This window comes from Pelmatolapia mariae, linkage group LG3_W, assembly GCF_036321145.2.
Source record: "Pelmatolapia mariae isolate MD_Pm_ZW linkage group LG3_W, Pm_UMD_F_2, whole genome shotgun sequence".
Classification (NCBI taxonomy): domain Eukaryota; kingdom Metazoa; phylum Chordata; class Actinopteri; order Cichliformes; family Cichlidae; genus Pelmatolapia; species Pelmatolapia mariae.
Window position 1 is genome coordinate 80091529 of NC_086229.1, and position 18460 is coordinate 80109988.

At 40.0% G+C, this 18460-nt stretch overlaps 1 protein-coding gene across 1 annotated transcript in view; it reads right to left on the bottom strand.

Annotated features, from left to right (window-relative positions):
• Window positions 1-18460, bottom strand: part of LOC134624010 (protein Dok-7-like) — a 44588-nt gene that overhangs the window by 3111 nt on the left and 23017 nt on the right. The window contains exons 6-11 of the mRNA XM_063469004.1: window positions 18333-18431; window positions 17346-18142; window positions 16991-17096; window positions 12535-12623; window positions 10688-10757; window positions 886-1065 (exon numbers count right to left, since the gene is read on the bottom strand). Coding sequence (XP_063325074.1) covers window positions 886-1065; window positions 10688-10757; window positions 12535-12623; window positions 16991-17096; window positions 17346-18142; window positions 18333-18431 — 1341 coding nt within the window. The remainder of the gene's footprint in view (window positions 1-885; window positions 1066-10687; window positions 10758-12534; window positions 12624-16990; window positions 17097-17345; window positions 18143-18332; window positions 18432-18460) is intronic.

Genomic DNA, 18460 nt, shown 5'->3' on the forward strand with positions numbered 1-18460 from the left:
GTCTGTGGCTACACAGCAATGTGTCCCACGACAAGCTTTATCACAGCCAGCTTTCACACTGTCAGCAATCCATGGTGCTAACAGGCACTAAAGACAAACTATAGCTTAGGTTAGTAAGGAAGTTTTACAGGAAATTGGTCCTAAATGAAAACATTGGACAAATGTTTCTGCTTACTAGCTGGTGGTGCTATAACATGCAGCCAGTAAAAGAAGTGCATTGATCCTGAGGTGGACATAAAAATTCAGGATTAGCAGAGTCATTAGGATTCATCTTTTGTGGGTCATGAATGTGATTACAACATTTCTTGGTAGTTTGTTCAAAGTTTAATGGAAGACGTGCACTGCAGACCGACTGAAAATAACTACAAAAGTCTGAGAATTTGTTTCAGTTTGTAATATTTGACAGTTTAACAGCCGGTCTTGAAGACATTCCCTTGGGCCAAAAAAGACAACAGCTCACTTCAATACCCAGCCTATAAAAATTCAAAGATTTATTAATCAGACAAACTTTTTTTGTTCTATACTTAAGCTTATCACGATGAAGCAGACGCTCACAGCATCATGTGGTGGTTGCAGTGAATTGCCACTGTCTCTTCTTAGATCAGTTCCCTTTAAACCTGCTTTCAATAAGCAATTCTGCACCACCAATCAAAAAGCTCTCTGTAGATTAATGCTCTTATTGGACAAATAAAACACAGTCTTGGTGACATCCTTTAAACTATAATCTTGCAACATGACAATTTTCCAAGTGTCCACCCTGACTGTTCCTCACAGTTGCCGTTTGCAGTTATATGTATAAATCGAAAGCAGAACATTCATTCCTCAGACACCAACTATCTGGCGTTTATCTCCTTTACTAACCAGAAGATATTCATGCCTCCTTACTCTGAGCTGGCAGATGTGCGGCAGCCGCTTTAGTGCCATGCACAGGATCCTGCAGCTCCAGCTCCATGTAGTTGAGCTGCTTCTTGGACGTAGGGCTAACAGGAATATTCACATACGTCACACCTTCACCGCGAGGTCTTTCAGCAAGTGGAGCCTCTGGGGGGAACACAAACACAGCCCCTGAAAATGCGAGAGTAAATTAAGCTCAGACGGTGTTAGGTTCGTTTCTGTCATGCTTTTTCTTTTTTTAACGTGTGAACACTTGTTTTTAACAAAAATCCCCCACAGAAACTAAAAATAACAAGCAATTTGTCCTGTTGATAATATGCTATGTTTTTTTGCACCTCCAAGCCTTCACTGTCAACCAAAATCTATTAAAAACATAAAAGAACAATGCCACCTGGGTTCAGCACAATGAACACACACTACACGTATTTCTAGATTCACTTGTGTTTTCTAGACAGTTTGTGTTTCTTATTATGATAAATGCTGCCCGAGTGCAACAGCCCATGTTTAGATTTCCTGTCGTGAGGATTCCCGTGGCATAGAGAGACAAGCTCAAACGGGCTATGACGGCACACAGTACCAATCAAGTCTTTCTCAGAACTGATAATAATTAAAAGATTAAATTGAACCAGACTTACACTTTGACACTTCTTTGAAACTGGATTTGTTTTTGTCATTATAACCTTAATCAAAAGCTAAACTTACCCTCCAGTCTGAGCAGCTCTCCAGGCTGCAGCCTAGTGTTAATTAGATTTATTCAAATACAGACGTCCACAACACAAGTATCAATACTGTTTCCAGCAGTAAAAACAACGGTAGCTTTAATGGGATCGGCAGTCGCACAGGAACACAGTGTTTCACAATGAATTGCTTGTCTCCCCGCCCCAGAGACTAATTATGTGAAATTAGCTGATATGCCCCAGAGATAATTTATGGGATACACATAACGTCCTTGAAGCACAGAATGCTTTGAGGAAGTAAAACTCAATTGTTCTTTTAATTCCATCATCAAGCTGTTTTGTCATGCGGCTGTATAGTGTATGAACGTGTCCACATCAAATATCTGAGGGTTTATGGAGCAAAATCTCATTTTTCTATTAGCAAAAGTTCATTAAAACTTGAATAGGAACACCCAAACCTCTTTGATTTTCCTGTCAAACACACATTATTGCCAGATTTTTTGCCTACAGTGGATTGCACATCTAATTAATTGTGCCGGAAAAATTGTTTCAAATCACAAGAAACAGCTCACAGCTTTATCTTCATAAACCTAAAAGCTGAGAAAGGCAGATTTGCAGTCAAGTTTTCTGCTGGCTGCAGAAATGATTAGTTCAGTATCTCAGTGATACAGAACAACCACTACATAAAATATGTGCATATTTCAGCTCTGTGACACACATCACACCATATTTGTTTTATTTTTTTTTTGTGGTGCCCGGGTATGCATTACTGCAGTGATAGCTGCAACCTTCAAAACCAGAGTACAGTACGCTCAAGGATATCTTGAAATTAGCATAACTTGAATACTGCTCTGTGAATAGAGACCAGTGAAAATCACTTCTCCTGAACGGTGACATAAATGTTTGCTATCACTTTACTTTTGTGCAAACGAGAGTCAAGAAAGCCAAATGAATCTACATGCTTTGTGGTTTTACTACAACAAGTACTGCAGTACTGTTCATAGGAATCATCTAACCTGGTTGATGGGCTTACATCGACAGGTACAAAAAGTTGTCTACCAGCACAAAATGGATGAGCCATGGCAGTCACACACTATCAGAGTTTAAATATCTGTTTTGTTCTTTTTAACATATTTGCCCATTTGAATTTGTTGGGACAGGGCATGATTATCAGCACGGTGTCTGGGAACTAAGGGAAAGAATTACTGTAATGTTCAAATATAAACATTTTCACAGGCTCGCCTAAAATAGGATCTCATCTATGCTTTCTTTGTCAATTTTTTGTTTCATAATGCACCAAATCCAATCTACAGGTGAAAGGTCTGGACTTCAGATACATCCAATTTTCAGACACCTTCACTTTTTGCAAGATGTTTTCTTGTAAACATGCAGAATGTTGTTTGGCATCGCAGGCAAGACTTTTCCCTGATAATCAAATCATCTGGATGGCAGCGTATGTTGCTCCAAAAGCTGTGTCTATTTTTCAACATATTGTTAGTGGTGCCTCCAAACATGTTACTCATGCTATGTGCACTAATGACCCTTTATACCATCACAGATGCTGGCTTTTTAACTGTGTGCTGACAGCAAGCCAGATGTTGCCTCTCCTCTTTAGCGGTCCATAACTTAAAAAAAGAAAAGGAAAAACCCGAGGACTGTTTTCCAGCTGAACTCAGAGCGTGGAAGGAAGGACTCTAATCTATCCTCAATCACAGAGCACGAGGGGTCACTGAATGTTTGATGAGCATGGAAGTCGTACACTATGGCCTGCAGTGACCATATTACAAGAGTGCCAACTCACATGTTTGCACTCAATGATTATCATAAACACATCATAAACTCCAGCATACATGCCAACCCTCCCAATTTTTCCTGGGAGAATCCCGAATTTCAGTGCCCCTCCCGAAAATCTCCCGGAGCCACCAAGTCTCCCAAATTTCTCCCGATTTTCCACCCGGACAACAAAATTGAAAACCCATATCCCAGATTGGCCCAGCCAATTCCAGTTTCCAACAATGGCTACTACTACTGCAGCTACTTAGTGTTAATATTACTCTTATTTCTCTTTCTGGGTCGCAAAATAAACTTTTAACATATTTTCAGGCGAGAATGTAGCTGTGTAAACTTCAAATATCTGAGCAGGGGAGAACAGCAAACTCCCGGCACATCGTTTTCAAACCGCCGCGGTCTTTTGCTACTCAGGTTAAACATGATATGTAAGTCACTTAAATAACTTAAACATGTTATTGTTTGGCCTTTTTCAGTGTTTTATTTGTTCGTGAGTAAATCGGTTTGGCTGAGATTAAAGTTATTAGATTAGATTAAATAAAACTTTATTAATCCCCCGGGAGGGTTCGTGCGGCGGTTTTCACACAGCTGAATAAACGTCAAACAGAAAACTGATTAAACAGAAGTGTGAGATGGTCGAGAATTTACGCCAGCGTCCGGTTATATTTTAGATAGCAAGGAGCAGACGACAGAGTTTCACTCCACCAAGAGAGCTCGTGATGTAATTCTGAAGGCTAGACCGTCCAATTTCACAGTCGCTCATTTCCGGTCTACTCGGCTTTCGGAGGACACGGCCCACTTAGACCGTAAAGGCCGGGTCCTCAGGTGGACGCAGCCTGTGAAATTGGATACCACTGCTGTTTCCGGCCGGACGATAATAACGGTGACATTTAACTTATTTTATCCGATAAATAAACACTGTAAGATTCAAGTTTTTATATACACACACACACACACACACATATATATATATATATATATATATATATATATATATATATATATATATATATATATATATATACATACACACACACATATATACATATATATGTGTGTGTGTGTGTGTGTGTATGTATACCATACATAATTAACTAATTATTTAATACTATAGTTTTATAGTTTCACTATATTTTCAGCACTATTAAAAAATTAAAAAACACACAAAGTCTCGTATTGTGTACAAAGTGGAGTCCAAACAGTAAATCATTTATAATTTCTTTGAAATTATTTTAGGGAAAAACAATATCCGTTTTTATATTAATATCTGACCCCCAAAAAAGAGTGAATTGTTGAAAAACGCACCAATGCAAATACATTTTTCCCTGATTTACCCTCAAGGATCATAGTTGAGCTACAATACACAAACAGAGCCTGTGTTATCTTTTTCAAGTATAATGTCAACAAAAAATGTTTCATCATTAACTAAAAAGAAAAAAAAAAGAATTCAAAAAGCCCAGACCCTTACAGACGTAGCAAAACAACAACGCACTGTGTTCCTAACAATGCAAACACTGCTGATCTGAGCCTGTGAACATTTATTTACCTTTCTTTGAGTCCGTTGCTGTGTGTGCATTGATGTTTAAAGATTAAAGAGTAGATCTGGATCACAGAAAATTTTTTTTTTTATCTTCTGTCATTATTAGTCAATCAAAGCAACACAAAGCAGCTTGGTTGAAGGCATTTCACAACTACAAACAGAAACACTAATCAGAGTGTGGACTCTGTAGTAGAATGTCTATATAACCGTCTTATAGTAAATAAAACAATGGATTCCTACAGTATTATATATGCACCACCATGGATTCATATTTCTCTTGTTGCAATTACCCTGTCACAGATAGTGCGTTACCTTTGGCATACAGATTGTATAGAAGACAACATTTGGGAAAGAAAAGATTTCACCTGCTATTGACTCTTCCTAAATGGCAGTAGGCAGTGGCCATTACCCGCAGCTCAGAAGCATCAACCCCAGGGGACACTCTTACAATCAGTGAGAAGCCATTAGACGCCAGCAAAGTCTCAGTGGGTACAGCCTTTGGCAAAGTCTAACCTAATTGATCAGACACCAACCAGCCCTTGCAGGAGAGTGTGGTGCTTTATAATGGCTTCCATTACAACAGTGGATTTGCCCACAGCTCTAAGGCCGGGGGACGTCTCGATAATACACTTTGCAAAACCTCCAGGGGAGAAGTTAGAGGCAATACCTGACAGAGTTTAGTGACCCCCAGCTTAAAAAGTCAAGTTCTTTTGGATGGAAAACACAGTTCACATAATAACTGTGTATTCAGGGCGAGGGGGTTTTGCACTTTTCCCACATTATTGTTGCTGAAGGACACTAAGCTGTGGTATGTACACGAAAAGGATTACAAAGACCTGTAAGCCTCCCACAATGTACAATTTATGGCAACGTATGCATGTGGAAACCTTTGGGAATGGGAAAGAAAAATGCCCTAGTGTAGGTGTTTGTTTTTCTTTGACTATAACACCTTACCATTTCTCTCCCTCTCCAGTTTCAGCTTTAAATGAGACCTTCACCAGGACAACAACATCCACTTTTTGATGTGATAAACTTATATAAAAAATTGAAGAGGCGGGTGTGTGAAATTAAAATAGAGTTTTTGAGAGCAAGACTACATCACAGATGTGCACGAGCCACAAAGACGGTCCTACTAAAATCCTATTTATGATAGTGTAGTCTATGTGGTCTTTAGTAAAGGCTGATTTTTAGAAATCAAAACTTATAATCAGCCCCTTGGAGGGCACCAAAGCAAAGATGGCCCCTTTTTCAATCTTAAAGAAATTATTTAGATCTGCACCAAAAATTATAGTTTCATGAAACTTGGCCTGACAGTTTTTGCGTAATCTTGAAAACATGTCAAAGAATATTATTTGAATAATACACAGATTTATACAGGGTGGGCCATTTATATGGATACACCGTAATAAAATGGGAATGGTTGGTGATATTAAAGTCCTGTTTGTGGCACATTAGTATATGTGAGGGGGCAAACTCCTCAAGGTGATCATGGTGGCCATTTAGAAGTCGGCCATCTTGGATACAACTTTTGTTTTTTCAATAGGAAGAGGGTCATGTGACACATCAAACTTATTGGTAATGTCACAAGAAAAACAATGGTGTGCTTGGTTTCAACGTAACTTTATTCTTTCATGAATAAAAGCCACAAACAGGACTTTAATATCACCAACCATTCCCATTTTATTACGGTGTATCCATATAAATGGCCCACCCTGTAGATGACATACTGTTTAGACCTTGCAAAGTTTCAGGTGGAAAACCATCTTCTTTCAATAATGTCTGCGCTGTATCAAGCGTAAAGCACGGAGGGGGAGGGATGATGATTTTTGCTTGTTTGGTAGTCATGGGACCTGATTATGAACTCTTCTGTGTACTAAAGTATTCCAGTGAAGCAATCTGTCTGACAGCCAAAGCGTGTCTCGAACTGACTCAAACAACTGGGCAATGAGCCCAAGGACAGCAACAAACCTACAACAGCACGGCTGAAAAGGAAAAAAATCAAGATGTAGCAATGTGTCCAAGTCCAGACCTGAACCCAACTGAAATACTGTGATAGGTACATAAGGAGCTGTGCCTAAACAAATGCCCGGAAACCTCAATGAATTAAAGCAACATTATAAAGAAGAGAGGGCCAAAATTCCTCCACAATGATGTGAGACACTGATGAAGTCACACATGAAATGTTTAATTCAAGTAATTCAAGGGTTCAAACCAACTGCTTACTTTGGTGTAACGCCGTTCGCAGGTTTTTGATTACGATGCCTCTTCCACTGAACTTGGACAGAAGCTCCTGCCTGTGAGCTAAAAGCTTTAGCATAAAATGGTGTATTTGTATTAATTCCCACCTGAGACTTGGTGTTAGTCATTTTAATATCAATGAGATACTCTCTTCATGTCAGCACCAGTGTGAGTATTTCGGTGGGAAACAAAGAGTAGGAGATAAGTTCAATAAACAGTGAAATTTAAATAATTAAAGACAACATAATGGGTATGGGCTGGTTCTACAAATATCATTTCAGAAATGGATTAGCAGTGTTTAGCCTAAACTGTCCTTAGGTGCATTTCAACAATGTGAGAAATTCTTCATTTTAGGCACACTGGTCTCTTAAAGCCTCCTGCACACTGCACAATTTCATCATGCCTCATATAAAAGTTAATACTTAAAAAAACTGTTTGAAAATCTTTGGTCATCAATCTGAAACACATTTATACTGTGAGACTAAATGAACCTCCTCGTGCAGCTGTGGCACACCTCTCCAAGCCAACCATTTAGTGTGTAACATGTAATGACCAACACAGCAGCATCTAAAGTGCCACGGGCAAAGCCAGTGTTAGTTTAGCTGCTTTCTGATACAGTGATGCACTCATGATGCAAGCATGTGTGTGTCCGCTTGCATTTTTCATCACATAGTGCTATGATTTATTGCAAAGTCTGGAATGCCTCAAACCTGATATTTTATTTATTTGACCTGTGTGCATTGCTTTAATATGAAAAGTTCTTAAATCATATGACAGCTTTTCTGTAGCTTATCTTCCACTAAGCCCACATACCTTAGCTGCTGGACTTCCGGTCTCCCCCCCATCCATTAAGTGTCTGCTGAAGCGGGATGATGGGAAAGATGACGAGGGAGTCGTGAGTCGTTGTGTGTAGGTACGTGAAAATGACTGATGGGTTTGGTGCCACACTGCGACAGCTGCTGGGACTTTGTAGAGCAGGTGTGTGTTTGACTGAGGGCATGTTTCTGGGTGTGGGATGCTTAAGTGGCCAAACGTCCCCTGACAACTGTCCTCTCGCCTCATATCAGGGGAGGCAGCCCGTCACACATCACTGCACTCTCTGGTTACACATCTGTGAGTTTTCTCAGCACACAATGGGCCTTTACATAACTCGAGTTTATGGCTTTGGATAAAATGCCAATGAAGACATAAAAAAAAAAGACTGTGACTCATGCTGTTGTCTGTTTTGCATGCGATTTATCTGTCTAACTATAGATGGGGTAAATTAATGCCATTTTCAATTATACCTCTGTTTAGCCCTAATTTGTCCCTTTGTGTATTTATTCCCACATTGGAAATAAACAAAAGGACACAATGATGTGCAAAAAAAAGGAAAAAAAAAACAAAACAGCCAAATGCTGAAATTGACCTCGGGTAAACATCACATTAATTTAATATTAATTTGTTGTTTGAACCTCGAGCTTTTCGGTTCCTTTTAAACGAATAAAAACTGTAGCACTTGCATAGCATTTCTTTAATTAGTATCAACTTAACAAAAAGGGAACTGCTTTGGAAAGTTTTACAAATTTCTTAGAACTTTTTCCTTTAAAAGCAGGTCATTAGTAAAATGTGTGCTAAAAGCTCAACAGTTTAACTCTTAAAATTCAAAGAGTGAATACTCTCTCATATCCTTCTACTACTTCACATTATCTATAAGAGGAGTGTGTCTGGAAGTTTTGCTACACAGTAGCCATCGTATTTATTTGTGCAGTTATTTCGACGCCCCTATCTGAATAAATAGGAGGTTCGGCTTTAATTTCAGTGGTAATCAGGCCAGGATCAGGACCAGAACCAACTAGTCATGGAGTCAGTCACTTCCTTTAAGTCCTGTTTTAATGCATATGTATATACTATAGCCACATATCTCTCTTTTATTTCCTCAATATTCAAATTTCTAACATTTTCAGTTTATTGGTCTCCAGTGTTTCTTTTATCATTACCAATTGTTTGTTTTATGTTTGTTTTTGTACACATTTTGTAAAGTCTTATATAAATAAAATACATTCATGTTTTAAAAAGTTTAAATTATCAGTATGTATAGAGGAGGTCAGCTGAGTGGAACCCTGTAAAATACAGTGGAGGCTCTGTCCTGGTTTGGAGTTATAATTCAGCCAGTGGTGTAGGGATCTTGTCAAAATTGATGAAATTATGAACACAAAAAGTAACATCAGACTTTTATCATCCACGCAATAGCATCAGGAAAGGCTTCATTTTTCAGCATAACAATGATCTCAAGCACACCGCCAATGCAGTAAAAGAATACCTGGATAGAAAAACTCATAATCAGACACCATCAGTCATCGATTGGCCTCCCCAGAGCTCAACATTATTAAAGCAGTGTGGCATCATCATAACAGAGAACAGAACAAAAGGCAGAAAGATCCAAAGAAGAGCTCTGAATGTCCTTCAAGAAGCCCGGAGAACTATTCCTGAAGACTACTTAAAGAAATTACAAGAAAGGTGTTCATTCCAAACACTGACATTGATTTTTACACATTTAAAAAAAAATTGCTGCACCTATTCCCTATTTTATTTGCAAAAAACAAAGAAGTGCAGGGAGTTTTGCACCATACTGTAAAATAACATTCATATAATTTTATTATATTAGTATTCGTGTAAAATATTATTTAGTAAACGAATTCTAATAAGTTCATTGTTTAGGTGAATGACTGTTTCTAATGTAATACTTTCTCCAGGGGTGTTTCTTATTATACAGAACTGCATTTCCCAGAATCCTCTCACCTTGAGTGACCAGGAGCTCCACTTTAGTTTTGAGCAATTTTGGCTATTGATGCTACACTTAAGCAGCTTTTCTCCATACAGTGACTTTTACTACAGTGCGAATTTGCAATGAAAAAGTTTAAAAATTTAGCAGCAACAGATTTCTCCATACAAACTAGTTTGCATGGCACAACTATTTTACATGCAATAAAGTGCTAATTACCCCTTTGTTTAAACTAATCTGACAGCTGGTGCTTGCAGAGAGTCTCTGTAATGCGCTTCATGTGCTATGTAGTAATAGCCATTTCATGAAGGCAATTCCCCATCAGCATTACAGTTCACTGCCCTGACTGAAGTCAAGCAGGTGTATGGCGAGCGCGCCGAGGTATAACATGTTCCTATGTTCAGCCTTGTGGATGTTATGCTTATTGCCAGTCTGCTTTTCAGATTCTGAATGAGCCTCGTTTTATTTATTCATTTCAGTTCAAGCACACCAAGCAACAGGTGATGGTTTACAGCAATGTTGATTCAGGCGCATGACTCATCAATTTAATTCACTTTCCGTAAGTGGGCCCGGTTATTGTAAGAAGCCTGGGTAATGCACAGCTGAAAAGTGTTCAGAGCACTTTAAAAAACTAAAATGGTCCATTCAGAAAAAAGAAAAATCCATTTGTGCCGCTACGGACTTGAAAATCTGCATATGTTTGAATAGCTTGGCTGAAAAAAAATAATGAACCAAATCGCTGAAACAGCCTGGTTATGTTGATTGCCTGGCATCAGTCTCACTCACCTTCAGTCTCCTGAAGGAACCTCTGCTGGCTGTAGCTGCCCATTAGTTCATACTTGTGTTTTTCCTGTGCCTGCAACACACACCAAAGTAAGCACTGCTGATTATAACTTGCACTGAGTGACATAAGTTTATTACATAAGTGTGACGATGACTGTTCAGTGGGCACATGAGGAGTATTTATAGACATTTGGAATTTACTCAGAACTCAGGGCTATGTCTTACATGTGCGAACACTGTGCAGCATCGCTACAGACAGATAACCATGAACTTTAGGCTCACTGCAGTGCAGAGCATTAAATAAGATTGTGCTCCAGTTTTAGTGAGTTTACCAATGTCTGTATGATGAACTGTTAGCATTAAATGCTAACATTACCTGATGCTTTTCTTTGTTTTGCTTTTCTTATTGTTCAGCACTTTGGTCTGCCTGGTGCGTTTTTAAAGTGCTATATAAATAAACGACGACGACGATGATGATGATGATGATGATGATGATGATGATGATGATGATGATGATGATGATATTTAGCACTTTACTCTCTGCGCTATAGATGTTAATATTAAAGTTTAAAAAGACAGAGTCCAGACACTAGTAGGTGACATAATGGTAGCCATCTTTTACAGTCACATAAAAAAGAACGACAGCACAGGACAAACATGAACATGTAATACGCTTGCAGTAAGTGAAAGTAACTGTTCCGTGTGTGACTTTATCAGTGTCTCACATTGCTGTGGAGGAATTCTGGCCCACACTTCTTTACAATGCCACTTCAGCTCATTGAGATCTGCTGGTATTCATTTATGCACAGCCCTCTTGAGGTCCCACCGCACCCTTTCATTAAGGGTGGAGTCTTGACTTTGACTGGATGATTGCAGCACCTTGATTCTTTTGTTTTTCAGTCATACCGTTGTAGATTTGCTGCTGTGCTTGGGATCATTGCCCTGTTGCATGTCTTTAACATTTAAAATCCTAACTGAGGCCGTTAAGGTCTAAGGTGTAGCTCTTGGGCTTTTTGCAGTTTCTCTGAGCATTGCACAATCTGACCTTGGGGTGGGTTTGCTAGGAAGCCCACTCCTGGGAAGAATTCCAGCCATCCTGAGTATTTTCTGGTTGTCAATAGTCTGTCTCGCTGCAGAATGATGGACTTCAAAATGTTTTGAAATACCTCATAACTCTTCTCCGACTGATGGGCAGCAACAACTGCTTGTTTAAGATCACTGCTGATCTGCTTTTTTCCTGTGTGTTATGCCTCAGACCAAGAAAGTGCCAAAATGTCTGCTTTTTGTTCATGCTTGATGACGATCGCTTAATCAAGAGTATTTGCGGCTGCTGCTTACCCTCTTAGTTCCTGTGTATGTTTTTCACACGACTGTGAAAAACTCTCTTGCACATGACTGTATATAAAATCTATATCCTGGAGAGAATTTGTAAACATAATAGTGATGTAATCATGCAAGATACTGTCACAAAACTGAGCAAGCACACGTGAACGAGTGCATTAAATACACTGTTTTCATGCTAAAACTTCAGTTCATTATAGAGAAAATACAAACCCTTAAACTTGCTTATTCTAATCCAAATGCTTAATAATATCAGGACAATAGGCTCAAAACTACAAAATGCTTATTGGACATATTTTTCCATGTCTAATTTCAGATTTACTACTGAAGCCTCTTAATAACAAACCTCTATGGGTTGCCCTTTATTCTGTGTATTCAGTTAATATGCTCATGGTATCAGACATTTCCCCCAAATGCTTAGCTGAACTAAGAGCACAATGAGTTGCAAAGTAAAAATGTGTGAGTTGTTGATAGTGTAAAGCGGATTACAGTGTTTTGGATGTGTCTACCTCTGGGTTCCTCTCCAGCATCCGACTCTCCATGATCTCATAAGCAGGATCGGCTCTGCGTCTTTCCTCTTTACTACTAAGCCTTTTGTCTGGTGAAAGAGAAGATATTGTGCATTTTAAATATAAGAAACAAAAACACATTTTGTTATTGTAACTCATCGGAAAAAAATTATACCACATTATGTTGCTTTCTTTTCTTTTTTTCTTTTTTTGTTTAAATGCACTTTGTGGACCAAAGCAGACACGATTTTCTCCATGCAAATGGAGGAATTCGTGCAGATCGAGTAGTGAGAACAAACAACAAAGGCTTGATTCATCATCACACAATACTAAGAGGTTTTTTTTTCTTTTTTCTTTTAAAGAACAAATGGTTAAATAGGATCCTTTTGTTGCCCAGTATGAATCATGGATAATGTGCAAAGGACAGAAATTGCACCCTGAATTTTGTTAAAATGTTTAAGATGTGTCATTTTGGCTTCATTTACTGTCAATATTTATAGATATAAATATCTGAAAAAAAATTGAAAATTATCACGTTGTCATCATTTGATTTGTGGAACAAATAATAACTGCCCCCATCCTAAAATGTACCTATAGCACATATATAATTCCGACAATAGATTAATAAATGGTTACTCCTTTCCTAAAAAGTGGTCTTTCTGTGCTCAGATTAAATTCATGAGAGACCACTTACACCCTCTGGCCACTTTATTAGGTATAATGTTCAACTGATCATTGACGCAAATGTCTAATCAGCCAATCACATGGCAGCAGTTTTGAATCTTGCTGTAACATTCAGATGGTAGGGTCAGAATTTGGTGTAAATAACATGAAAGCGTGTATCCGTCCTCCCTTGTATCAACAGTTCAGGCTGCCGGTGGTGTAATGGTATGGAGGACATGTTCTTGGCACACTTTGATCCCCTTAGTACAACCTGAGCATCATCTAAACACCACAGCCTACCTGACCGTTGATGCTGAACATATCCATCCCTTTATGACCAGTGTACACTGATGGGAGGATAACACACCATGTCACAAAGCTCAAATCATCTCAAACATTCCCATGAAAATAAGTTCATTGTACTCAAATGACCTCCATAGTCACCAGAGCTTAATCCAACAGAGCACCTTCAGGATATGGAGGAACAGGAGTTTCACATCATGGATGTGCAGCCAACAAATCTGCAGCTACTGTGTTACACTATCATTTCAACATGAACCAAAATCTCTGAGGAATGTTTCCAGCACCTTGTTGAATCTGTGCCATGAAGAATTAAGACCGCACTGAAGGCAAACGAGGGGCTCCAACCCAGTATTACCAAGGTGTACCTAATAAAGTGGCCAGTGAGTGTATAAACCCTCTAAAAGTTGTGTCATTTTTTATTACACTTCTGCGAGACTACATGCATGGCACTATAAATACCCAGGCAATGTAATGTAATGGTCAAAGTGTTTAGTGTTGGTTTCTGTGCACCTTTGCTATCTTAACTACAGAGGTAGAGGCAGTGAGGAGACCACCATGAGAAGAGGATGTATTACTAATGCTAAAGCTGAAGCTAAAATTATGGATGTTGTTGACAGCAGTAGTTGCGATCCAATCGTAACTGCTCATAAGGCTTTTTGTGGCTTTTTTCAGTGTTGTACGTAAACATCTTCAATGCAAAAGTACCACAACAACAGTTAACGATCACAGTTAACTACTGCAAACTTCCAAAAAGGACACAATCTGCTGTGTTTGATTTGAGACATGACTCTCTCTCTCTCTGCTCTAGCAGGTAAAAGACTGACTGTAAATGACGGAGTTGGTACACAGTGACAGTCTTCAGGATAAACTATCATTCCTAATTTTGCAACTTTGCAGCAAAGCACACCTCAAAACTCAGCTCTACAAAGCAACACAAGTGACGGATTAGAGAAAATAAGCCAGGAGGAAAGAGTGGTTTCACTGAGAGAAACACAAGGAATGGGACAGAAAAAGATCCTCAAAAGGAACAGAATGGGGAAAAAGAGGAAGCCAGCCAAGGATCTGAAGTTTGCGATCAGTTGAAGAGGAAACTGTCGAAGGTGGCCTCTTACCTTCACTGGTCACTGTCGATCCATTTATCTCTTCATACCAACACTGCCCATCCGCTCTCTGTGATGAATCGTTTAGGGCTTGGTACAGTAACTCCTCATTAGCTAGATGTTCTTGGCTTTTCTTCAGGTGCAGCCAAGTCGGAAAGCTTTTTAAAGGGGAAATGTTCCTGTTGCGCCACTTTTGAGGGGGCACGGCCTGTGGTGGAGGCTGGCAGTGCTCTCCTTGACACTTCAAACAGTTTTCATAAATGACAGCTCTTTTGTCTTGCTGTGAGTCTTGTAATGGTACTGCTGGTGCCAAATTAAGCTCATTACCAAAAGCAGGGCTCATTGACTCATACAGGTTCAATCTGTGTGTCTTTGCCTCTGGCTGGCTATCTGTGCCTGGAAAGCCGAGCAGATCAGCTAAAAGACAGGCTAATTTCTCTCTCCCTTTTTTTGGCAGCCGCGACTCCTCACTCATCTTCACAGTTGGCATCCCCGCACTGTGGACGATTTCAGAGCCAGGAGAGGTCTCCTGAATTTTCATCTCCGCAACAGTGCATTCACTGGTACTGGGCCTGCATGGTGATTTGTCACCACTTTGATCTGCTGGATTGAAAATATGATGTTCTGGAGGCAAAATTTAAAAAAAAAAAAAAAAAAAAAACCTACAACAACTTTGATTTCTGTCCCAAATCAAAACAGCAAGCTGTGGCTGCTACACCAATGTTTTTTGCCCAGCGTGCTTTAAAACCGTTTATGCATGCAAGTGAAACCACACACAGCGTGCATGAAAGACTTCAGAGGAGTATCCTTACCTGGTGTGGCAGGTATCACTGAAGAACTACAAGGGCTATATGGAGTCCCCTGTGAAATATTGACAAAAAAATGACTTTTATTTTAACAGTCCACTCTAGTATTGAAATATGAGGGAAAGGCTCGCAATGACCTACATTTTAGTTTATTTTTTGTCAACAAAGCTGATGAAAAGAACTAAAGTGACTCAGGGATTTCACGCTTCAACAGCCTGGCTATGGCTCACAAGCCCACTGCTTCCTTTGAGAACAAAAATCTTTAAAATGACTCAAAATTATATATTTTTATTTATGCACTGAGTTTAAAAAGGCCCAGTCATTTCATTAAACATCTGCACTGTATTTTTTGAGGAATGCGGTAAAATTATCTTGATTTGACTGATTATGATTTCCAAATTATTACAATTCGCCTGATTTTGAGTGTAAATCAGGCGTCATGGCTGTGAATGCTCTGAGTGTTATATCAGGGGTTGTCTGACTTCGGCATCACATGATCACAGGCCAGCGCTGCTTTGTTTTTTCTTATAAAACGATTACACAAACTCCCCTAGTGAGAAACCAACCAGGTTCCTTAAATCTTATTACATCCATGTGATTGTAATTATAATAGTCACGGTTTGATGTGTCCTGTGAACTAGCCCTTTTCCACTGAGCCAGTGAACACTACAGGGGTAGATGGTGTTGTTCAGGCTGAAGGAGTTGGATCCCCTCCCGTGGCACTCATGTCTGATCCATCTGGCCAATAACTAGTATTCATCTACTTCACTGTAGACCAACGGAAAATACAGAGCTGATTTTTTTTATCTAGCCATTCAAACAAATGCAGTTTGCACTCTTAAATAAATGCACTGCCAGCAGGTGGAGCTCTCTGTATTGAGTAAAAGTGACTAATAAGGAACAGAAAAAACCTTCAGTTACTTTTGTACCTGAAAGCAGCAAGCCATCAGATAATGCACTGTATATGTGTATAACTCCCTGTTACTCCAAAAGGCAACAAATGATTAATCCTTAAGCCATCGCTGGCCAATCAGAACATGTATCATGTATCATGCAATTCTGAAAAAGCAAAAAAGGCCAAACTGTCTCCAATTCTAGCCCTGAATGAATTATAATAAGTACTTTATCCACATAATATGCACAGAATTTCTGTGAAAATAGTCCCCAGATTCATTAATAAGATAAATAATTATCAGCTGTATCCCTTACAAAGACTACACTCTGAAAAACAAAAATTCACACCAACTCTGACACCACAGAAGAAGTCAGCCAAAGCCATAGCTCAAACAAAGAATACCACCAAAGTCCATTCTGCACTTGAGTATTTAAAAAAAAAACAGCAAAATAGTTTGGCGCTCACAGGCGAGTGAAGCACGCACGGAGTTAAACAGCTTGAAGTGAGCCTAAAGGGCGTTAAAGGCATTAAATAAAGATTGTGTGTTTTGACCTAGATATGCATATACAGATATACAGATGCAGAGGTGTAATAAGGATAGAAAATTGCAAGTCACTCATAACTTACAAGGTGTGAATCTGCCATATTCAGTGACAGTGTAAAACTGAACTGGGTGCAGAAACACTAACGTGTTGGACAGATGGGCCGTGGGACTGTTAGTTGTTCTGACACCAAACGCAGCGCGGCATCACCGTCAGCCCGCACGATACCACAAAGGTCACACTGACAAGCGGGCTACAGAACAGATGATACACTGATGATAAAGCCTGTGCACACAAGCTGCTACTGCGTGACAGCAGGTTATACAATGGAGCGTGTTCACGAGACCATTTGAACAGGACTGATGACTTTTTTTCCTTCTTTTTTTGAAGTTTGATGGGAAAACAGATGGTTCACGAGAACGCAGCTACGCTTGTTTAACCCAGATCTGATCAACATTCCCTTTTGCCAGAAAACAAACAGAATACTTGTGTATCCACTTACCTTAACTCCACCGCATACAGAGCAGATGGTCACGATGGTTTTGGAGGCAGAAGTGAGGGAGGTGCAGGTATTACAAGAGTCACTAGAGGGTGCCACCTTGGTTTTCTTATTTGTCACTGAAAGGCCCTGCAAGACTTCACTGACTGACTGACTTTCAGTAGCTTCTGAGTGAGCCTCAGGGGTTGTGGCACTGCTCTTGTCCTGTTTTGCTGCCTCTGCTGTGAACCCTAAAAGGGCTGGAGGGTCTTTAGTTGAGGCGGAGGCTTCATTGTCTTTGGCACCTCCACCTGCTTCCTGTAAAACACTCCTGGGAGTGTCATAGACATACCTAAGTGAAGTTGGCACCTGGTAGTCATGTCCAGGAACAGCAGGGCAAGTGCAAGGGCTGAGATCTTGAGCCAAATGTGGAGGCAAGCTTAAAAAAGAACCAAAGTCCTCTCCAGGGGTCATATCCAGACTGCCTGTGTAGGAGGAGAAACTGCCAGTGTACGAGGAATGGCTGCCAGTGGCGATGCCGCTGTCTGATGAGCTCTGACGACCGATTTCCTGAAGTTGCCGGGGCGGCTTGGCCGCAGGCCGGTGTCCACCCCCCTGGTTGGCGGAAAGCTTCTCGCTGATCTGCAGTGGCACTTTAGCGCCCGTGTGGCTGACGTTTTCAGGTGGGTTGGAAGCCGGTTCAGTCCAAATTCCCAGCCGGCTGCCAATGCTGCAGTCTGAGTGGCTGGTGTCTGAAGTGTCAGAAGAACCGGAAATGCTGCGGTCGTCGCCCCCAGCAGACGGGCAGTAAGTCAAAGAGACTGCCAAGACAAGCAGAACATAATTACACCTTTAATGAATTTAATCAACAAAAACACTGCTTTCATCAACAAAGCACATTAAGGAATCATGACGCACTCGCTTTGCCTCAGTCTTTTTTTCTTCCACTTAATGGAACAATAAATCAAAGCACCTGACAGCGCACCCAAAAACTTTTGTCGTGTTTTCTACCTGTGCCACTCCCATGAGAGAGCATGCTCAGTCGTTTCTCTAACTCCTGGGCCTCGAGGTTCAGCTTTTCCTCTGAAGTGGTCTGGCTGCCACTGGGATCTGTAAAAGACAAAGGGCTGTATTATAAA